Raw genomic sequence first — 25,360 nt, forward strand, 5'->3', positions numbered from 1 at the left:
TCTTAATTAAATCAAACTATTATTTAACAAAAAATTTGAAGGATTTCTCAATTTCTCTACAAGCCTATGAAATATAAAATAAAATAAATAAGAGTAATAATTAAATAAATTTTTTGTTAAAATTTATATATATATATATATATAAACTCTGAAAATATAATAAAAGTATAAATTTTTTACTGTAATCAAATCATGAGATGAGCAATCTAAATAAGAACTAAAAACCTTTATCAATAAACATAACATTACACTTAAGCAATCTGATAAAAAGGAAAATCAAATATTAAAATAAATATATATAAAGGAATTTTTAAATGAATTAGATATATTTTTTTTTTTTATTAAATTTTTTATTTTTTATTTTATTATTTTTTTTTTCATATTTCAAAAGAATTAAATAAACATCAATTTAATTTTTTAAATTATTTTATTTTATATTTGACCTATTCTTCTTGATTCAATTATAAAATTTAAAGGTATATTAGCACTTGCTGCATAGTGATTAAAGTTGTTCAAATAAGATGTATTTTGATGAAATAAAACAGAGCTATATCCCGCCTAATGATAAAACATAAAAAAAAAAGGTAATATAAAAAAAAAAAGAGAGAAAATTTTATTGCTAGAAATTTCAAAAATTCAGAAGACATTACCATAATAAATTTGTCTACGTCATTGGGAGAAATAAAGATATTGTTACCAACCCATGGAAAAGTATTTTTATATTTTTGTGATATTTGCTTCTGTTTCATATTTTTTATAAGCATTTTTTGATTTTTATATATTCTTACTATATTTTTAATTTCGTTTTCATAAGTATGTATATCATTTGAAACACTGTTTATGATGAACGAATCACCTTTAAACATATCATTTATGTTTTTTTTTTTTTTTACATATTTTTTAGTAAAGTTTTTCCATATGTTTTTATGTTTTGAACACTTGTAATCTCTCATCAGAAAGTTGTTTTTTTTGTCATACAATTTATAGCAAGTTTTTTTTATAGATTTATCATTTTCTATTTTTTTAATTAACTTTTTATATATTTTTTTAAGTTTTCTACTATTCGTAGAAAAATATTTTTCAAATTTATTTCCACTAAAAGAAAAAATACTATCCATTCCATTACCTTTGTTATTATTATTATTATTTTTATTTTTTTCATTATAAGTTTTTTGTTTAACTTCTTTTATCTCTCTTTGCTCATCAAAAACATAAATAGGTTTATGCAAAAAAAAAGAACAATTTATATATTCACCTTCATTTTCATTATCATCACTGAATTCACTACTACTACAGTAATCAGAATAAGAACAATATGAACTATTATATTCAATGGATAAAGTAAATTCTTCTTTATCGCTATATTTTTTGCTTTCAATAAATGATAAAAAGTTATTATCAAGTGGTGTATTCATACTCATATTTTCTTTTTTCTGGATTCCTATATGATTTATTTCATTTTCTCTCTTATTTTTACGTTCACTTTCATACCCACTTTGAAAGTTGTTTGCAACTTTTTTATCTTCTTCTACATGATCTATATTTGTTTGAGAAATGGTGAATTGTTCATCTTCTAAACATGGATATTCATTAAATTCATATGGTGAATTTACTATGCTTTTTTTTAAATCTAAATTTATATTATTACAGTCATTAATTCTTATACATTTTTCATTTGCCACATTTTTTTTATAATTATTTTTTTTTATTTTATTAATATATTTTTTTTCATATTTTAAATAAGTATCTTTGAAGTTATCACTATAAAAAAGAGAAATAAATTCATTTAATATACTTTTATTATAAGATTCCGAATAATAATTAGTATGCAATGTAAACTCTTTATATACAATATGATTAAATTCTATTATGTTTTTTTTTCTATATTTTTCGTAAGTTATTGAATCATTTTTTAACAAGATTCTATCATTTAAAAATTTGATAATAATATTATATAAATTAATTGTTTCTGATGGTTTCGAAAAATCTTTTATCCTTTGATTATGTGAATTTTCCATTAAACATTCATAATATATCTTATCACTATTCCTTTTTTTTTTCTTTTCTTTTTTTTCAGTTAAGAGTTTTCTATTTGAAGTCGCATATACTTTTCTTTCATTTAATTTCTTTCCTTTTTCCACATGAGTAAAATTTAACTTAGTTCTGTTTACATTATTGTCATCAATATTTATATTGTTATCATCATTATTTATATTGTTATTATCATTATTTATATTATTATCATCATTATTTATGTTGCTATCATCATCATTTATATTATTATCATCATTATTTATATTGTTATCTTCATTATTTATATTGTTATCATCATTATTTATATTGTTATTATCATTATTTATATTATTATCATCATTATTTATATTGCTATCATCATCATTTATATTATTATCATCATTATTTATATTGTTATCTTCATTATTTATATTGGTAAAATTATTATTAATATCACTACTATTAATATTGAAATTGCTATCCATTTGATTATTGCATATATTTAAATATTCACTGTTCGAATTTTCATTTCTTTCATCATTTAAAATATTATTACTCATATTTATTTCATTATAATTTGAATTATTTTCATTACAATGAATATTAAGTTTTTTATGATTTGTGTTTCTATTACTTAAATTAGATGCTTTTCTTTTTTTATTATATGATTCTATCAAACTAAAAGCATTTGTTTCATTCTTTGGCATAACATATTGATGAAGTTCTGTACATTTTTGTTCTTCTACTTCTTTTTCATTAGTTTTATTTAATTGAAAAATAATATTTTTTTCTTTATTTTTTTTTTTTTTTTTTTCAGTTAGTAATACACACGAAATATTTGGTAAAGTTGGAGGTATAATTAAACGTTGAACTTTTTTTTTCTCATTTGCTTCATCATGATTCATTTGATTTTCCTCTATTTCAAATTCTTCACTTTCACTTATTCTATCCTTACCTTCTCTTTGATCTCTGAAGTAATCGTTTATATCAAATTTTTTTGAAATTCCTATCCTATTTATATTACTTTCAAATTTTGTAATTTCATTAAAATCATCATTTTCATTATAATTGTTGTCAAAAAATTCTTTTATATTATTATTGTCAATATTATACTCTAAATTATCAGTAAATTGTACCAGTAATAAATTGTTATAAAATAAATCATCAGAATCTAATTTAAAATTATTTTTTCTATTATTTTTTTTTAAATTCATTTTACTTAAACAGCCTTCTTTCTCATTTTCTTCCATCTCCCTTTTGGGTAATTCACTGTAATCATTGTAAATTCTTTTGTTTATTTCTTGCTTATACATAAATTTTTCTAAATTAATGAGCTCTACTTCATTTTTGACACTACCTATTGATATGACACTATGTAGAGTATTGAAATAATTTACATTCTGCAATTTAAAATATTTGCATATAATTTTAATTTCTTTTATATAACAAAGACTACCCAATAAAGAAAAAGGATTTATGTAATAACCTTTAAATAGTAATATATCAAATACTGTCTTATAATTTTTTTGTGCTGTAAAATTATGGAAAATAGAATTAAGAATTACATAATCATCACAATATAAGAAATCTATAAACTTGTCATCTAATTTAAAGTAATTTAAATAGTTAGCTGTTTTAAGAAATAAAGAAGGAAAATATTTCAAAGAAAATAAATAAATCATTCTAATTATTTGAAACTTTGGATATATAAAACAAGAGAAAAAAAAATAGGTATATTTCTTTGTGTATGTAAAATTTTGAATAAATTTTAATTTATATATTTGATTCTTTTTTATTTTTGAAAAGAAAATTTTATTTTTTTTTTTTATATAATCATTTTTTAATCTTAAGATAAAACAATTTAAATTTGAATTAAATTCAAAATGAACGTTTCTGTTCAAATTATAATTAACTAATGATTCCTCATATTTATTGTTCTTATGTATTTCTGCTTGAACACATGTGTTAGTAACATTGAAAAAAATTGAATCATTATAAATGCATATATATGGTTCTTTATATTTTTTTTTTGATAATTCAAAATTTAAATTATTTTTCATACAATAATATTTTTTATTATATGTATTTCTCATTATATGAGAGTTAATATTATTAAATATTTCATTTTCTTCTTCATTTTTACTTCTGTTCTTTGTTTCATGGGAAATGGACATAATATTATCCTTACATATATTTGAGTATTTCATATCTGAATACTTCTTATTTATATAATTTTTATTTATACAGTTTTTATTTTTAAAATAATTTTTAAATTTTAAATTATTTTCATCTGTAGTTATCTTAAAACTTTTTTTTTTTCTTTTTATACTTTTTTTGAAATTGTAGCATTTATTATGAAAAAATAAAAATGGATCATACATATTTAAATTATTATACCATTCATAAATATTTTCATTTAAAACTTTTAATAAATATGTACTTTTCTGAAAGTAATCATTTAATCTACAAAAAAAATTTTTATAAATTTTATAACAGTCATGAAAAATAGGAATATTATTACTTGTTTGAATAAGAGAAGAAAAACATTTATTTAATTTGCAATATGGTTTTTCTTTCGTAGCCATTTTTAAAAGCTTTTTATTTTTCTTTATATTTTCCTTAAAATCTGTATAGTTCATTTTGTTTAACTTAATACAATAAACGGTATCACTTTTATAAGAATCTATGTCTGTTGAAATATATGCAAATTCTTCATTATCCTCATCATTTACATATATATCATTACATATAAAATTAATATCTTTTTTATTATTCAAAAATAAATCCTCTTTTATATTCAAAGAATCAACTTTTTCAAATGATTCATTAAATGTCTTATTGAAATTTTGTTTTAAATAAAAATAAGTTTTAAAATTTAAAGGAATATTAGAAAACAAATCATTTAATTTTTTATATATTTTAGCATTAAAAATGCTAATGCAATCTATTGGTTCAATGAAATGCACTAATTTATTTACATAATTTTTTAAAATTAAATGATGTATATTATCATCTTTGTAAAAAATATTATAATTAAAATTTTCAGAATAACTTTCCTTTTTGCTTTCTTTAAGTTCATCAAATATGTTTCTTTTAAAAAATCTTAAGAGAACATATCTTAATAAATTTTTTTTACATTGTGTTGTTTTAAAGTTTATTTTATCTTCGTTGTATATTGATGAATCGTTGTCCTTTATAGTAATATCTCTTTTATAAAATTCATCATTTGCTTCCTGAAAAGACTTTACTTTTTTAACCAAAAAAAATTGTTTATTGTTATTAATAAAATTATCTATCATAATAGAATAAGTTATATTTTTATAAAAATTGAAATTAATTATTTTTTTTTTTTCTTTTTCGTCATTTATTATACGTTTTTCTTTTCTTTCATATATATTTTTCATAAATATTTCATCATCTAAATGAAAATATATTATTTTATTGAAATCAATTTTATTTTCATCATCCTTTAAATTATTTACTAACTCCATAAATGATCTATATATATCTAAAATCTTTATGCTTTTTATATCATATGTAGAAAAGTTTATATTTTGAATAACGGACGTTAATGAAGATATAAATTTTAATTTAGTGTTATTTTCCATTCTTTTATTTAGGTAATATGTATTATTCAAATATTTTTTTTTTTTATAAAATAATCTGTCATATGAATTATTATAGAGCAAAAGTACATTGTCTTTATTTTTTAATAAATTGTTTTCTATGTTTAATATAAGCTTAAATAATTTGTTATAGTTTATTATATTTATTTTATTTCTAATTAATTCATTTTTTAAAAATTTTGTTTTACAAAAATACAAAAAAAAGGAATAAAATATATTTTCCGCTAATTCTTGTCCTATGAATAAATTATTAATCATAAATTTATTCTTATTTATTAAATCACTACAAGACCTCCAATAGTATAAAAAAAATATAATATTTGGATTTTTTATTATTTTTTTAAATTTTCTATAAAATTTTAAAAAATTCATTAGAAAATACTCTATTATCTCAGGTTGTACTTTATAATAATTGTTTCTAAATATATTAAAATTACTAAAAAAATTAGCCATATGCTTATCCTTTAAATGCTTTATAACATTTATTACATTTTCGCATTTTAAAATTTTACTTAAATACGTATTATGCAGTACCTCATAATTGCGCTTATATATATTTTTTATACAATCGTTTATAATATCTGATTTATTATAGCACAAAAATTTACTCTTTTTTTTGTTTATCAAAGTGGATGAAATAAATTTGTAATAAAATAAACATGGTAATTTTTTTTTTGTTTTGTTTAACTCAAAAATAATATTTATATATATATGAAATAATGAATTTATATCAAATTTTCTACTTTTTTTTTCAAAATTTTGATTACTTTTAAATTTGATGTAATTATTTGTATTCATATCTTCTAGTAATTTGATATATTTATTAAAATATTTTTCTTCTTTCATAAGATTATTTTTGTCATTTTCTTCTAATTGAAAAGAATTTATTAGACAATTATTATGGTAGTATCTTTTGGCATATTCATTATTGGATTTTATAACATTGTTATTCCTATTTCTATTAAAATTTATACTTTTAAAATATAGATTAGCAAATGTTTTTTTTTTTAAAATTTTTAACTTTTGAGTTTTCATAAAAAATAAAAAAACATTTTTATAAAAATCAGAAATTTGGCTGTTTCCTTTTTTATTAGTTAAATTTTTATTAAATAATTTTTTATCTATATTGCTAGGAAAATGTAACGAATGAGATTTTTTTTTCTTTTTTTTTTCTGATGAAAGAACAAAGACATTATTATTAAAAATTTTTTCATCCCACTGATTAAATTTCATGTAATAGTTGTCTATGAAAGTAGAATAATTTTTTTCAGATAGCTTTAATGTTCCTTTAAAATTAATTAAAAAAAAATGAACGTTCAATACTATTATATGAAACATCATGTGACGCCTAAATGATAATACATAGCTATGAATATAAGTATTATTAATGTATGTTCTTTTAATTAAGTTACCTAATTTTGTTGATATACGTTTCATTTTAGTTGTAATCATCCTTTTTATTTTTTTTATATTAAATGTATTTTCTATCATATTTTTTAAATATGCATGACCCTTTTTAATAATATTCTTTAAATGAAAAATCATTTCCATATGATACTTTTTAAAAGGGATTTTAGTAAAATATTTTCTATGAAATATAACTGATTCTGTATTTATAAAACATTTACACATATAGAAATATAAATTACGATTAGTTTTATATTTAGCTCCATTTATACTATAAAAAATTTGAAAAATAAAATAAAAGATTTTTATTTTATGGAGAATCTTTTTTTTTTTTTTTATATATCTATTTCTGTAAAAACAATTAAAATAATTTGCATTGATATGCTCCTTATTTTTTATAACAACAAAAAAATATTCAAACATGTTTAATAGTTGAGTTAAACATTTCATATATATGTAAATATCATAATTTAATTGATAATAAAGGAAAAGTAATTGATATAAATTCCACGAGTGCTTAATCAAATCATTTAATATATCAACTAGATGAGCAAAGTGATAATAGTATTGGACTAGATAATAATATTCATATAATATGTAAGTAAAAAATGCAATTTCATAATTTTTTGAATATATAAAATTAACATATTGAATCTTGTCTGATTTTTTTTTTAAAATTTTTTCATTTTCACTATCATCACAGCTATTATCTAATAACCTATACAAATTTTTATCGTTTTCATAATTATTATTTGTCTTTATAAACTCCGAAATTATATCATCATTAAAATTTATTAACTTATTTTTTTCTAAGTAATTTGATTCTTTTTGCTTATCTGAATATGCATTATTACTAGCATCACTTAAAGTTTCATTTTTTTTTTTTTTCCTAGTTTTCTTTTTCTTGTATTTACCTTTATCATTTATTTCATTTGATAAGGAATTGTTATTAATTGTTATATTCTTTGTTTCAGTTAAATATAAAAGTTTCATTACATATCTGGTTTTATTTCTGATCATTTTATTTATGATCATAGTATCAGAAATAAAATTGCAATGCGTACTTATTTTATTTGATAAACATAATGATAAGTTATTATTATCATTCGCTAATATCTCAATCAAATTATAAAACATCAAACTATTTAAATTAAAATTAAAATAATTTAAATGATGAGGATAATTACTTAAAAAAAAGACTTTCAATATATCTTTAAATTTCTCTATATTATTATTATTATTATTAGCAATTAATATTTTACAGCTTTGATCAAATAATAAATCTTTACAACAAAATGGATTTTGCTTAATAAAAAGTGTTTTAATTTTTTTTTTTTCTCCATTTTTATATATTTTACCATTTCTCACACTTGTTCTTAGCCCCTTATTGTTTGGTAATACATATGTCTTGCTTTCATCTTCATAATCATTAGAAATACTATTTTTATTTTTATCTTCATTTTCATTTTTGATTTCCTCTGTATGAACTTTTTGATATATAAATTTTCTAAAAATATTTTCTTCATCTTCATTTTTGTTATCATTTTCATTTATTTCCATTGATTTTTTAAAAAATTCACAATGAAGTCGTCTTTTGTAATTAAAAAAAACCCTCAGAATGTTTTGAACAGGAACAAAAAAATAATTGTGATTGTGTTTTAATGATTTAAAATATATTTCTTTTATTCTTATTTTATTTATTTTTTTTTTCTTTTTTTCTTTTTCTCCTTTTTTAATCGATTTCACTTTATCTTCAAAATCACAATCATCAGAAATGAGGTAATTATAAATTTTGCCATCACAAAAATCATTATTTAAGAAATCAAAAACCAAGTTTTCTTGATAATTTTTTGAATTTTTGTTTAAATACTTGTCAAAATAATTTTCATTTAAAGTTTCATTTAAAATATCATTACAATAATTAATTGAACTACTTTCATTTATTGATACAACATCTACATTTTTTTTTAAATATATTTTATTTGAATGATCACTTAAGTCATTATCATATGTGTTTAAAATTATATCTTTTATATTTGAGCTTGTTTCATCATTTTCATTCCCATTTTTTTCTTCTTTTTTGTTATAATTATCATTGAAGCCAGTTATGTTTGTATAACTTTTATCTTCTACCTCAGAATGCTTATTTTCTTCATCAAAATATTTATCACTAATTTCCAATTTCTTATTTTCTATTTCAAAACTTTCGTTGGAATCGTATTCATTCGTTAAATAATTTTCATTATAGTTTTTATTTAGATTCAAGTTACTATATTTTAATTTTTTTATCTTTAAAAATTTTCTTGAAGAATCTTTTTGATCCCATGTATTTGGATATTTTCTTTTTTTTTTAATACTACTTAATTGGCATCTAGTATTTTTATTATCTAATTTTTTTTTTTTTTTTTCTGTAATTGATGTTTCCAAAATAACCTTTATTTTTTTCTTCAGTAAATTATCACAAGTAATAGTTCCTTCTTTATTTTCATTTATTACTATTTCTTTTTTATTTTCATTAATCATTTTCATTTTACACTTGTTTTTCTCCTTTTTTTTGTTGATGTTTTTCTTCTGTGACATTTTCTTTATTTGAGAACATTTTTGAATAATATCTCTATTATAAAAATTAAAGTTATTTTGAATATGACATTTATAATGATTATTTAAATGAAAACTTTCATATTTGTTTTTTACAAACATGTTTTCATAACAGAAAAAATCGTTAGAAAACATAGGATAATAAAACTTGCATGCAATTATAACACAGGCAGTGGCTATATTATAAAAATATTTCTTAGAAAAATATAAGCTAGAGGGAATGTTATAAAAAGTGTAAAAAAATTTTTGTCTATAAAAGTAATTAATTTTATTATAAACCTTATAATTAACATTTACTTTATCAGGCATTAAATACTTTTTTGTTTCAATATATTTCTTTTTTATATAATACTCTTTTTTCATTAAATATAAAATATATTTGTTTATATCATTTATTAAGTGAATGCCTCTATATCTCCCCCCAAAAAATGTAAAACAATCTTTATATATTTTTTTGTAATTATAAAAATTATTTAATTCAGTATGTAAATCATCATATCTGTTACTATATACATTATAAAGAAACTTTGAAAACCTATATTTAAATATAACTAAATTTAAAAGTTTAATAGAATATATTTGAATTGTATTTGGAAGCTGAAATTTATATATTAAATCATTAATTAATGAATATAAGTTTATTATTAAGTAGCCATTAAAGTTTTCTAAATCTTTTAACCACTTTCTATGCACCAGAAAATTCACATTCCTCATCTTAGAAAAATGTGACTTCAATTTTTTATGAAAAATTTCATAGTAAATATAATCATCATTTTGATTATTTGATTCTTCCATGAAGTATTTACTGTTGTGCTCATAACTATGAATACATATAAATGGTATACTATTTTTTAAATTTCTTATAAAAAAATATTTTTTCAGTTCAGAAAAATGAGAATTCTTCAAAGGAAAATTAAAGATAGTTTGCTCTTTAAATAATTTAAAGAAGGATTCAGAGACATTATTAAAAATTTTATATAAATTAAAATTATCAGAATTAATATAATTCTTCATATTATGTGGTAAACAATAAATATTTAATCTTTTTAAACAATAATAAAGTATGTAAAATAATAAATCGAAAGTAAAATTAAAGCAAAACTTATAAGTTTCCATATCTATTAAGTAATATTTATAATCTTGAAAAAAAAATTCTATATATTCCTTATAAATATGTTTTATTGATAATGTTCTAAATCTTTTGAAGTTAGAAATATAAAGAACTTTTTTGTAAATATCATCAAATATAAAAGAATCAATTAGATATTTTTCTGGAATATATATGTTTGTGTTCGAATTATGTTCATTATTATTATTTTTAAATATGCATTGTTTTGCAAGTGAATATATACTGTTTAAGTTTTCTTTTTTATTTTTTAATCCATTATCATAATAATTCTTTTCAATTTTAAATTTACTATTTTTTTTTATTTTATTTATGTATTCTAATTTTTTATATATGTCAATTTTATTGTTAATTAAGTTAGCACCATCTATGTTACTACTTAAATTATTTATATTATTATTATCATTACCATTGTTTAAATCCTTATTGGTATTATCATTTATAGTATTAATTAAAACATTATAACTGTTATCATATTTAAAATTTTTTTTATTATCACCTTCAAAAGAAGGTACAGTGAAAAAATTATTATTATTAGCATCAGTATTATCTTTAACATTTTTTTTGCAACTAAATTCGTCACTAAAATAGTCATTATCACAAATTATTTCATTATCAATAAAATCATTTATATATTCTGAATTATTTTCATTTTGGTAAGACAAATTTTTATCTATTGAATTATGATTTGTAATTGATTTTTGAAATATTTTGTCCTTTTTATTTTTATCTTCATTTTCATTATCGGAAGAAGAACTGATGGCTATTACTGATGAATTTGATATATCTTTTTTACAAACTTCCTTATTTAATTCAATATAATTTTTATACGTTCTTAAAACATCTTGAATAGCATTATTATCACTAGATAGAAAATTTTTTTCTTTAGAATTTTTTTTTTCTATTTCTTTATGTTCACTTATTATTAATTCATTATTATATTCTAATTCACTAATTTCTAAATTTTCTTCGAATTCCACTATATCTTGTTCATATTCATTATTATTATATTGTAAACTATTTACTTCATATTTGTCATCTACTTCATTTTTTATTTTTAAATCCTTATCATATCCAAAGTCATTTATTTTAGTTTGCCCTTCAAATCTTGATTCATCTATTTCATATTCATTATTATATTGTAAACTATTTAATTCATAGTTATCATCTACTTCATTTTTTATTTTTAAATCAGTTTCAGGTTCAAAATCATTTATTTCTATTTTTTTTTTAAATTCATTATTATTTACTAATATTTTCTCCTCATTTTTGTTACATAATGGAATATTATTTTTATTATCATCATTACAACTGCTTATATTTTTATCATCTTTACCATTACAATAAATGTCTACATTTTGTTCATTTAATGAGGAATATAAAAAATGATCATAATTTCCTTTAAATACTTGTAAAATGTCATAGTAGGATAAAAATTCAATATCACATTTTTTTTTTAACTCTTCACGTACATAATATAAAAAATCATGTTCATAAATTAAACCAATAAGTTCATTGCAATTAGTTGATCTATTCATGTAATAACATGATATATTCTTAACAATTGGCTTAGATAAATTCCTAGAAAGTAAAAATTTATTAATTAAATATGAAGAGTAAAAGTGATAAACGCGTTCAGAATCAAAAAAATTGTCATTTTTCATAAAGTTATTACATTTCATAAAATTATCTGATTTGTTTCGATTGTTTAAATTATTTTCATTTTCAAGTATACTATCTTTTTTATCCGACTGAATATTATCTATATCTAAATTCTCCCTTGACATATAATCGAAGAATTCTAGATTATTCTCATTATTTGAATTAAATTCGTAGTTTAAAATATCTTTTTCATTATTATTCATATCAAAAAAATCATCTTCATTATTAATATTACTGAATTCATTTTTTGTTTTTGAATGTTTTATACTATTTATCAATTCATTAAATCGTATAAAATCCTGTCTATTTTTCTTTTCGCTATCTAACAATGATGTTTTTCTATATAAATTTAATAATCTAATATTGTATTGTTTATTAATTTCACTTTTTTTAGGATAAAATTCAGTCATTTTAAATGTTTTATGTAAATATTTTTTCTGCAAAGTAAAAAAATACGAAATTTTGCTTAAGCCCATTTTATATGCTACATTTTTCATATCCTCATTAATATTATTATCATTTTTCAAATTGTCTAATACTTCTGATGTTTTTTTATCTTTTATTACTTCATATATATATCTCAGAGAATCTTTCATACCTCCAAAGGGCATATAAATATTCAAATTTCTTATATTTAATTCTAATATGTAAAACCATATCTTTTTTATTTCATCATAAATAATTGGTGGTAATTCATGTATTGTAATAAATGTTTGTATAAAATTTATTAAAATTTTTTGAAAATTTATAAAAAATTCATCATTTTCCTTAAAGACATATTTGGCTATATTATTACTTAAATTATCATCTTTATATAATTTTTTAATAACATTATATATATCTTTCTCTAGAAATTGATTATTTATATCATCATTAACTGATTGTATTTCAAAAGCTTCATCAAATTGTTCAAGTATAATTTCACTTACATAATTGCATTCATTGCAAACATATTGTCCTTCTTCTATTCTAAAGCTAGTATTTCCGCAGACAACACATTTCGTATTATCCATTTTATTTATTTTACAGAGTCATTTTTTTTTTTTTTTTTAAATATATATATATATATATATATATGTTCTCAATATCAAAATTTTTCTTATTTCAGTAGTTTATTCTCTTAATAATTTTTATTTTTTATTTTATTTTTTTAATTTTTATTTATTTTTTAGCCATATGTTAAAAATATGTATATTTTTATAATTTTAACAAATGAAAATATATGTTTTATAATTAATAGTGTATAAAAATATTATACTAAGTTAAAAAAGAAAATACAATATTTTTTTTTACATATTTATAATTATATAAAACAAATAAAAAAAAAAAATAAAAAAATAAAATAATACAACCATAAGATTAATAGAGTTTATTTTTCATATTATATTAATAATAAATGTATTAAAATATATAGAATATGTTCTTCCTGTTGCTTATTATGGCATTAAAATTTATTTTTTGTTTTTAAAAATAATAAATATTTTTAAAAATGTAATAAATATCTTTATTTTATTTTTTTTTTTTTTTTTTGAAACAAACACACCTTTATTTTCACAAAAAAGTAGTTTATTTAAAAAATAAAGGAAAGAAAGAAACATAAATTCATAGTATTATTTTAATATTCTTTGGTAATAAAAGTAAATATTTTTACTTTATATGACAAAATATTTACATGTTATTATAGAAATATTCCTATGAATAAATAATGAAAATTTTAATATTATATTGTTCGATTTTTACATTTTATATGAATAAAAATTTCCTTATTTTTTACATAGATTTTATTACATATTTAAAAAAAAAAAAAATTACAGGTTCCTAAATATTTAATTAAAATAATAAGAAAATTCTTCCTATTTAAGAAATTAATAAAAGTATTTTTTTTAATCTCTTAAAAATATTAAAAAAATTTTATTCTAAGAAGTTAAGATTAAAAAGCAACCTCAAAAATTATTTAAAAAAAAAAAATAAAGTGATTAAGTTAAAAGTTTTATACTAAAAAAAAAAAAGTTAGGTAAAGTGGGCATCAACATATTAAAAAAACAGTGAATTTATTTTAAAATAAAAAGTTAAAATATGCCTTTAAATTTAATAAAAAAAAAAAATTGCCAATACAATAATAAATATATATAAAATATAAAACAAAAATGATCATTTATAAAATATTTAATTCATGATTACAGAAAGGACATTGATTAAAAAAAAAATGCTTTTCAAAAAAAATATTTTTAGTTGAAATAAAATAATAACAGAATGAACAAAAGTAAATGAAATCTACTTTAATTAATAAATTGAATTTTAAAGAAGTATTAAATTCATCAAATAGTTTTTTATTTAAATCATCTAAATTAAAAATAGTTGGTAATATTAGATTATTTTTGTATATGCAACAAAAAGTAATCATACATTTACTAAATATATGATTGTTTTCACATATATAATAATTATTATATATATTAGATATACATACCTTATCACAAAGTAGGCAATTTATTTTAAAAAACAATTTCTGAATAATGTAATTATCTACGTTTATTTGATCAATTTTCTCTTTTACATTTTCAAAAATTAAAGCTAAATATTTTTCAAAATTGTGTGAAGTAATACTAATATTTTCTATATTTAATGATTCTGTTTTTTCAATGTTTTTATTTCTTTGTTCTACATAAACTTCGTTGAAAAATTTTAATATTTTAAATTCTTTGTTTATTTTGCTTTCTTTATTGTCTGCTTTTTTTTCATTTTCCAAATTCTCGTTTAATATATCTTTAGAAAATATTAGAAGATAAAATAAGCTATAAAAATTAATTAAAATTAATAAATAAAAATAATCTAAATTATTTTTTTTTATATTATAATTTAAATTAACATAAATATTTGTGTTATTTATTCGCAAAGTGTTTAAAATAATAAAAAATATTTGACAAAAGTATATATTTATATAAATATCAAGTTGGATGTTATAATTACTTGTTTCTGTATTTAATGTTAAATTCATATATTTTTTAATTTTATTTATATAGTATAAGCATTTTTGCAATGTTAAAAAATTAATTATGTCTTTTTTGTTCTCATTCATTAATATTTTTTTTTCATCATCAAATTTGACATTTTCTTTAGATGCGTTATTTTTTAAATTATCAAAATTATCTTTCATATATTCATCATTTATACACTTTATAATATTAGTTTCATCTTTACTTCTATTATCCGATGCTATATCATTTTTACCTTCGTTTATTTTGCAAAAATATCTAAATTTTTTCTTATTTTTTTTTGTTTTTTTATTTATTAAAAAAAATGTAATATGTGAACTAAAATTATCATTACTAAGTCCATTTTGTTTCAAACAAAAATTATACATGTGTAATAGAAAAGACAATAAAATACTACTATATTTTGTTATATCTATTAATTCAAAGTTCTCAAAAAATAATTTAGAATATATTTTTCTTTTATAAGAGAAACTTCCTTTTTGATGTAACTCGTTGTATGCTAAGTGAAAAAAAGAATTATATTCATATACATAATTATTTTGAAAATAATTTAAAATTAAAATAAAATAATAAAAATTCATTTCTACTTTTTTGTTTTCATTAGGTAAGTTATTAATGCATTTTTTAAGAGTATTGTAATTAATATAACTTTTTATGATATTTAAAAAATTAAAGTGACTATGTATATCACAAGAGTTCATTAAAATTTTTTTATTCATTTTTGTTTTCATTTCATTTATATTTCCGTTATTTTTTTCATTTATTAAATGCAAATCATAAAAACCAAATATAATATATTTATATTCTAAAAAACATGTCTTATGCTCTCTTTGAGTGAATAAATTGCAATTCAAATAATTCATCATATTTTTATCACAAAATACATTTGAATCAATTTCATTTAAAAAGTAACTTATTCTTTCATCATTATAATTCAATTCATCATTTTTATCTGAAAATCTATTTCTTTTATCAACACTATGATAATTCTCGCAATTTTCTTTTATTTCATTATTCACATTTGAATTGTTACTACTTTCCTTTTCTTTTTTCTTATATAGTAAAGTGCATATTTTTTTAAAAAGTTTACTTATTGCTTTAATATAATTAATAATTAAACATTGATTGTTAATTGCCAAACTAATACTTTCATATTGTTTTTCTTGAAAATATATATATATGAAATTTTTAAAGTAACTTAGTTGTACATTATTTAAAATTATATTATTAAATTTTTTTTTTTTTTTTAACACTTCTTCGTTAAATGGAAAGAGTAACGGTTTAAAAAAATTTTTTTTTGAAATAATTCCATTTTTCATTTCATTTTCTGTTAAGAAAAATTCAAAATTCTTATTTTTAAGAGTGCATACATAATTATATTTTTTCATTAAACCATTTTGATAAAAGCACATTATTTCAAATAAAATAAAACTTTTACTTTTTTTTTTATTTTCATTATATTTTTCAAAATTACATTTATTTACTATTACATTACATATAATATTAGAACTTTTGCTATTTGAAAAGGAATAGTTAATCAATTCCATTTGAAAACTTTTTTTTTTCCTTCTTAATGTTACTATAGAAAAATCGTATTTACATGTAATTATAAGAAAAGTGTATTTATAATATGCTATATCAACATAATTGGAATCATCTTTCTTATTTACATAGCAATCTATATTAAGATGATCATTCCTAATTTTATAATCAAGATCACTATTATTCATTATACTTTCACTATCATTTTTTTCATAAGTTAAAAAATCATTTGTAAAGTTGTTTCCAATTTTATTTGAATTATTATCAAAATATATTTTACTTTCTCTTTCTACATTTCTTGATGTATCGTTTAAATTGCTAGCATATATGTTTTTATTTATAAAATTATAAAATTTTTTATATGGAAAAATATTATGGGAGCATAAAGAATACAAATATTTAGAGTTGCAATTTACTGTACTTATTTTGTTATATGAACTCTCCCTATTTAGTTGAAAGCAAAAATACTTTTTTACAATTAATTCAAATTTGTTTTCATAAAAAATATTTAATATTAATAAATTACAAAAAAATATATATACTATACCTTCATTTGATAAGCAATAAATAATAAAAGTATAAAGATTTTTATAAAATTTACTTTTTTTTATTTTTGAAAAGTTAATACTTCTTATATAATCATCTAAGGGTAAATATTTAAAAGTAAAAGAGCATAATAATTTACTTTTTAAGTTACGATATAAGTTATCTATAAAAAAAGAATTCGTTTTAAATATATTTTTATCTATATTATTTAAATTAAATTGCTTATTATACACATCTAATTCTTCATAATATAAGAAGTTCGAATTATTATTAACATTTGAATTATTACTATAATTGTTATCATTATAAATAACCAATATAAATAGATTATTCTTCACATAACTTATGCATAAATTAAAAACAAGAAGCATTTTTTTTTTTTCATTCGAATAATCATATTCTACAACTGAATTTTTTGAAAAATAATAATCAAAATAATATTTAGAAGAAAAAGTAATGCTGTCAAATGTATCCTTTGTTACATTTACATTTTGCTCTTTTAAAAATATGCCTCCATTTCTATTTTCAAAATAATCATCACTCTTATTGATTAAGTTTATATCATATATATCTATTTTTATATTATCTTTATAATGCTGAAGAAAAATTTTTTTAAAATTTAAAATCTCAAAAAATAAATTATATTTGTTACTTTTAATATATCCAAACAATATATCATTTTTACGATTTGTCTGAACAAAAATATAGTCATTCGAATTGATTTCTGGTATTTTATCAATATATTTTTTAATTTTTTCGGCGACATTTTTGTTTAATATTAAAAATAACTTTTTGATTATCTTTACTTTTCTAAAACTGCATAAAAAAAAAAAAAAAAAGTGAATTAAATTTAAAAATAATATAAGATTAAGAAATTAAAATAATTATATGAGATAAAAATAATTTATAGCTACCACATTTTAACTTCATTCTATTTCATTTTTCATTACTTTAATTCTTTTCATTTCTCTTTATTTGCTATTTTTCCATTTTAATTTTATATCATTTTATATATTTTTTTTTTTCTTACATTTCTATATGCTCCACTTGTTCAATAGCCTCCAAAATAAATTCTTGTTTTGAAGAATAATTTATATTTTTACTTTGTTCACTGTTAATACCTATATTCAATTGATTTTTTATATAGTTTAAATAATCAGAAATGTTAATGTTCATATGTGAGTTAATATTAAAATATATATGCGGAAAAAATAAGGATCTTAAATCAAATAAATGATAAAAGTTACTACTTTGAACTAACATTTCTTTTTCATTTAATTCTAAATTAGTTTGATTAAAATCAAAATAAGTATTTCCTTTTTTTGTCAAATATCTTTTATATCGAAGAATAGATGAAAACATTATAATTTTCCTTTTATCATTTTTAATTAATTTATTATCGTCTTCATTTGAATTGTTATTGTCATTGTTAATACTGTTGTTATTACAATTTAATTTATCACTATTTTCATCTATATTGTTATTACTATTATCTAAATTATTATTATTATTATCACTTGAATTAAATTTACTATTTTCATTAGAGTTATTATTATCATTTGAATTAATTTTATTATTTCCATTTATATTATTATTATTATTATTATTTAAATTAATTTTATTATTTTCATTTATGTTATCACTATTTAGACTATTTTTATTATTATTTTCACTATTGATATAATAATTTATTTCTTCTAATTTTTCAATTTTATTCTTTTCATTAGAATCATTTTTTGTAGTTATTTTTTGTGAATGTATTTTTATATTTTCTATAGGTATCATTTGTTGTAAGCATTTATTGTTTCCTGTTTAATTGTTACAAATATTTTATTATGGTAGAAATTATAATATTCTACATTTAAAAAAAAAATAATATAGGAAGTATGCTTGTGAAGGTTGAATAATTTAATTAGATTTTCTGATGATAAAAAAAAAGGTTTATATATTAATTAAACCTCATATATATTTTTAATATGAATAAATATGCTCATTCATTTTAATTTATATTCCAAGTGCCATATATCTTTTTAATTATATGAAAATTTTACTCACAAAAAATTTAAAAAAAAAAATTTCTTTTGTATCATACCAACAGGAATTTCTTATAAAACAAAATTAAAATATAATTTATAAATGGGAAAAAAAAAAAAAAAGATCATTGAATTGTAATTTGTTTCATTCTTTTATGTAATAAAAATTAAATGATGAACTTAAAAAAAAAAAAATAGGAAGTAGAAGGAAAAAATATGTAAATATGTATAAAATTAAAGATAAATAAATATAATTTAAAAAATTTATATTAAATAATTAAAAAGAAAAAAAGTAATAGAAACAAGTTAGAATATGTTAAAATATAGAAATTAATACAAGATATATAAAAAAAAAAATTAATATTCATAATTCTTAAAATAAACAATTAAAAAAATAAAATAAAATAAAATGTACATAAAATAAATACTAAAATTCTAAATTTTTTACATTTATTTTACTATTTAACATAAAAAATTTACGTAAAAGAAAGTTATATTTTTTATATCAGATTAAACATAATGACTAAAGTGGACAATAGAATAAATTATTAATACTTTTTAACAAAATTTGAATATGATACTATGCTGTTTCTTTCTTTATTAAAATCTTCTTTAAGATAATAAGAATAAAAAAACTTTAATATCAATAGAAAGTATTTATGTAATATTAAAATTAATTTTTATTATTTTTCTGTTTAATTTTTTGTTTTTTACATTTTATTTATAAATTTTTTAAATATAAAAAGGATTTTACTACAAAGCATGCTATATAATGATCCCTAGTCCGAGCATTTTTTTTTTTATCCTATAATGTTTATTATATATTTTTTAATTCTTATTTTGTAAATTTTTTTTTATTAATAAAAAAATAAAATAAATTTTTAATATAATTTTTATATATTATATATACAAATAAATAAATATATAATATATTTTAAGTGACGAATACCTTTTTTTTTCTTTTTTTAATTTTTCTTTTTTTTTTTTTTACAAAAGTATGGTAAGCAAAAAAACATTAGAAGCACAAAAAGCTTTTTATAATGAAGACGTAGAAAAGTCAAAAGAAGCGCATGATTTTTATCACACATTAGATAAACATGGGGAAAATCACAATCTTGATAGAGATAATTTAAAAACAATAATCTTTGGTAGTTTAGATGGAATTATAACAATTTTTGCAATAGTTTCTGGATGTGTAGGTGCAAAAATAACACCTACACAAGTCATAATTATTGGTATCGGAAATTTATTTGCGAATGCAATTTCCATGGGATTTAGTGAATATACGAGTTCTTCAGCTCAAAGAGATTTTATGCTAGCTGAGAAAAAAAGAGAAGAGTGGGAAATAGAAAATTGTCCATCAGAAGAAAAACAAGAAATGATTGACATTTATATGAATAAATATAAATTTGATAGTGAGGATGCAAGGAATTTAGTAGAAATTGCTTTTAGAAATAAAAATTTTTTTCTTGAGCATATGATGTCAGAAGAATTAGGACTTATTATTACAAATGAAGATAAAAATGAAGCTATGAAAAAAGGAATTATTATGTTTTTAAGTTTTTGTGTCTTTGGATTAATTCCTTTATCTGCTTTTGTGGCTTATATAGTATTTTTTGAATATACAGATTATAATACCTCATTTTTTGTTGTTTTTATATCAACCTTAATAACTTTATTTATTTTGGGATTATTTAAGGTATAAACATACATATATATATTTTTAATTTTTTTTTTTTTTTTTTGTATTGATTATTTTTTTAAATATAATTTATAATAGAATAATGCATAAGCTCACATATTATTTATATAAATTATGTTAAAAAAACTATATAATTTCATCTTGTAATTAACACATTTGCATATATACACATAAATATTTATATATACATATATATATATATATTTTTTTTTTATAGTCACAATTTACTAATCAAAAACCTCTCAAATGTGCTCTTTGTATGGTTTTTAATGGAACCATTGCTGGCATTGTTCCGTTTTTATTAGGAATTTTACTTAAAAATAATATTGCTGACACATAAAGTAATATGTACATACATAATTATTAAGTACATTGTATTTTTTTTTTTAACTTTTTATTCTGTATATTTAAAAGTATCCATATTTTATTAATTTTACTTTTTATGGTATTTCCTTACTTTTTCACTTTTTCGTTTACTTTTTCGTTTTATCGTTTTTTTTTTCTCTTTCACTTTTTAATGCAAACAAAAAAAAAAAAGAAAAAGAAAGCTTACCATCTAAATTTACATTTAAAATTTAAATGATTTTATTATAAAAAAATAAATCTATATAAAATAATTTAACTTTTAATCATCAAAATTTTACATAAATAATTATTATATGCTTTATAAAATACTATAAAAATTTTTAATGAGAAAAAAAATTTTACATCACTGAAAAATTTATTAATTTTTACATTTTATTAAAACTTAAGAAATTGATTAAAATTATTAATTGTTTCCATAAAAATTAAAAATATATGAAGTCTTTTATAAACATAATCTATACATTTATTTATTTAGTCTTATAATTCCTTTTATATTTTAGATTATTATATAAAAATTGCATCAGCCCTCTTTATATATGTATATATTTGTAAAATTATTTTTAAAGTTTGTATATTATAAAATTTTGTATTCAACTTAAAAAAAAATAGAATAAATTTAATCGAATAATTTTAATTAAAAAATTGTAATTATTTATCTTTTTTTTTTTTTTTTAAATAAATAATTGTTTTTATTTTTAAAATATAATTCTAAAATTTAGTAAACTTATTCAAGAATTAAAAAATTAATAAATGTATAAAATTAAATTTAAAAATGTTGGAATATTATAATTTATTCCAAAAAAAAATGAAAAATTATTTAAAATGAATACAGTTAATGATGATTTATATTTATATAAGTGAATTTACATTATATCATTTTACATATATGTCTAAGCAAATAAGGATACCTATAAGAACATAAGTAAATAAATAAAAAAATGATTGCAAATATGTAATTTTGTATAGCTAGAAAAAATAGAATATTTTTGTTGATATGAAAAGACAAGCATGAATAATATTTGTATTTAGAATAAAATAAAGATTCTTCTTTTTCATTATAATTATTTCTCTATTTATGCCTTATCATTTATAGCATGTTCCTTAAAGTATTTTTTTTTTACTTAATATAAAATATAATATTCATTGCTAAATTTTTTTTTTCTTTTCGAATTATTTTATCATAAAAATAAATATTTTATTTTTCAGTATCATCAAATAAATTATTTTTTTTTTTTCATATTACTCATAAAAGTAAATTTTTTCTATTGTGAATTAATTTTTGTACCTTTATACATAGTTTTTGCATTCAAATGATAAAAAAAAAAAAAATTAAGGAAATGAGTAAAGATTTAATAAATGGATCAATTTTACATTGTTTAGAAACGGCAACTATAGGTATGCCGTTAGAAACATGGAAAACAAGGATGTGTGTTTATAGAAATGAAAATACGATAAAATCTTTTACAAATATTTATAATAAAGGATTAGGCCAATTTTATGCTGGTTTTTATGCAAAACTCGTAGAAAGTGCTAGTAAAGGTGCAGTTTTATTATTATCAAAAGAATATTTAATCAATTTTTGCAATAATTTAAATATTAATGAAACAACTAGTGGTTTTATTGGAGGAGCTGGTGGTGGTATTTGTCAATCACTAGTTATGTCACCTTGTACATTTTTTATAACAGCTAGTATTGATAAGAAAATTAACTATAAAGAAAAAATTATTTACATTTTTAAAAATACAGGAATTAAAACTTTATATAAAGGTAATAGTGCAATGTGTTTAAGACAAGGAACTAACTGGGCAAGTAGACAAGGCATTACTGAATGGATCAGAAATAAGGTTATTGAAAGAAAAAAAAAAAAAGAAAAAATATTAAACAAAAATGACCAAATAAATAATGCGGGAAGTGTTAACTCTTCTAAAAATTTCAATTTAATAAATGAAAATATTAGTAAAAAAAAAGAAAACACATATAATTTATCTTCTACCGAGGAAATTATTTGTGGTACTGTTGGTGGTGCACTGTCAGTGTGGAATAATCCATTTGATGTTGTTAGAGTATATATGCAGAACAAAGCAAATAATAATATTAAGATAACTTTTTTTCAATCGTTTGTTAACTTATATAAAGAAGGGGGTATACTTTACTTATATAAGGGTGTTATACCTCGCTGTTTTCTATGTATTTGGCAGACATTATTTATGGTTACTGGTGTCAAGCTTTTAAATAAATATTTTTAAGTATTTTTTATTTTATAATAATTAATTATTCCATTAAATCTTTTAAATAAAAATTCTTTTAAGTAAATTAAAAATTTTTTTATTAAAATAAGATTATTTAACTTTGTCAAATTTTTTACTAGCCCATTTTATAGGGCCCATATACAAGCATATATATACATATATGTTTATGTATTTTTAAATAATAAAATCCAATTTATGCAAAATTATAAAAGAATAAATAAATTATAATAGTTCATATTCAAATATTTTTAACTAAGTATATATATATTATAATTAGATATATTTGTTTGAATTACAAATATTATTTATTTAAGAATTACACATTTTTATAATTATATATATTAATGTAAATAATAATTATATATATATATATATTTTAATTTTTCAAGTTCCAAGGATTTTTCATTTTTAATTATTAGTTCTCATGCTATTATAATATTTAGTTGTTAAAAACTCTCATGTGTATCATTTTCCTTGCTTTCCTCATTTTTTTTAAAAAAATTCTTCATTTCGTAAAATCTTTTTTTTTTTATTTCGTATGCTATTTTTTTCAGTAAATTAAAGTTTTTCGAATCTTTTTCTGCATATATATCTTTTATTGGGGGTCCTGTTTTTTTTTTTTGTATGAACAGTTCATAATTGTTTTGTTCTTTCAAAACATTTTTATTAACAGGTTCAGGCATTGCACAACCTGAAATTTTGGATATTCTTACACACTCCCCATTCATCATATATCTCCTTTTTACTACCGTTGGTTTTTTATTAATAGGATCTAAAATAGCTACGTTTGTTATGTGAATGGGCATTTCTTGTGTAATAATTGATCCTTTTTTATTTGTAACATTCCATGCTGATTTTTTCATATTACATCCATCAACAATTACGGTATTTCTTTTAGGGTTAATATTTAGCACTATTCCTTCTTTATCTTTATCAGGCCCATATAATACTTTAACTAAGTCTCCTATTTCTATATTTAAATATTTAGATAAATCTAATCGCTTCGGTTGATTTTGCTCTCTTAAGGGATATGGTATACTTAATTCTTTGCTTAATTCTAAAAATTCTAGTTTATAATATTTTCGTTTTCTCTTATCCAGTTTTTTAGCTTGAACAAAATATTTAACATACCTCGACATTTTCCTTTTTTTTTAAGGTTAAATATAAATTTTTAAAGTATATATCTGCTTTGGTACAATTTTTTTTTTTTAAATATACTTTATTATAACACCATTTTATCATTAAAAAATATATATTTTTTTGTGCTTCTGTATATAAGTATTATAAAATTTTTTATAGTTAATAATTAATTTTCATTTTACCTTGAAATATAACTATTTTATTTTTTCCTTATATATATAAATTCTAATATTAAAGTTTTTATAAATTTTTATTTTTATATTTTTGTAAAGGGAATAAAAAATGACCGTGCATATAAAACATTTTTCTCTAAAAATATTATAATCCTTATTTTCAAAACTATGTACCTAAAAA

At 18.2% G+C, this 25,360-nt stretch overlaps 5 protein-coding genes across 5 annotated transcripts; 2 read left to right on the forward strand and 3 right to left on the reverse strand.

The window, feature by feature from the left end:
• Window positions 1-19: 19 nt before the first annotated feature.
• On the reverse strand, window positions 20-13,445 carry PRELSG_1439100 (conserved Plasmodium protein, unknown function; the record flags this gene model as incomplete). The annotated part of the gene is made up of 4 exons (XM_028679466.1): window positions 20-64; window positions 181-260; window positions 444-558; window positions 651-13,445. 4 exons carry the CDS (start codon window positions 13,443-13,445, stop codon window positions 20-22), a joined length of 13,035 nt encoding a protein of 4,344 aa, XP_028535177.1.
• A 1,142-nt stretch (window positions 13,446-14,587) lies between these two features.
• Window positions 14,588-19,301, reverse strand: PRELSG_1439200 (conserved Plasmodium protein, unknown function; the record flags this gene model as incomplete). The annotated part of the gene is made up of 2 exons (XM_028679468.1): window positions 14,588-18,326; window positions 18,547-19,301. 2 exons carry the CDS (start codon window positions 19,299-19,301, stop codon window positions 14,588-14,590), a joined length of 4,494 nt encoding a protein of 1,497 aa, XP_028535178.1.
• A 1,245-nt stretch (window positions 19,302-20,546) lies between these two features.
• Window positions 20,547-21,591, forward strand: VIT (iron transporter, putative; the record flags this gene model as incomplete). The annotated part of the gene is made up of 2 exons (XM_028679469.1): window positions 20,547-21,248; window positions 21,469-21,591. The coding sequence occupies 2 exons, from the start codon at window positions 20,547-20,549 to the stop codon at window positions 21,589-21,591; spliced, it is 825 nt and encodes a 274-aa protein (XP_028535179.1).
• A 1,363-nt stretch (window positions 21,592-22,954) lies between these two features.
• Window positions 22,955-23,863, forward strand: PRELSG_1439400 (mitochondrial carrier protein, putative; the record flags this gene model as incomplete). The annotated part of the gene is made up of 1 exon (XM_028679470.1): window positions 22,955-23,863. The coding sequence occupies one exon, from the start codon at window positions 22,955-22,957 to the stop codon at window positions 23,861-23,863; it is 909 nt and encodes a 302-aa protein (XP_028535180.1).
• A 449-nt stretch (window positions 23,864-24,312) lies between these two features.
• PRELSG_1439500 (50S ribosomal protein L24, putative) lies at window positions 24,313-25,005 on the reverse strand (the record flags this gene model as incomplete). The annotated part of the gene is made up of 1 exon (XM_028679471.1): window positions 24,313-25,005. One exon carries the CDS (start codon window positions 25,003-25,005, stop codon window positions 24,313-24,315), a length of 693 nt encoding a protein of 230 aa, XP_028535181.1.
• Window positions 25,006-25,360: the final 355 nt, after the last annotated feature.

Source organism: Plasmodium relictum (genome assembly GCF_900005765.1).
Source record: "Plasmodium relictum strain SGS1 genome assembly, chromosome: 14".
Classification (NCBI taxonomy): domain Eukaryota; phylum Apicomplexa; class Aconoidasida; order Haemosporida; family Plasmodiidae; genus Plasmodium; species Plasmodium relictum.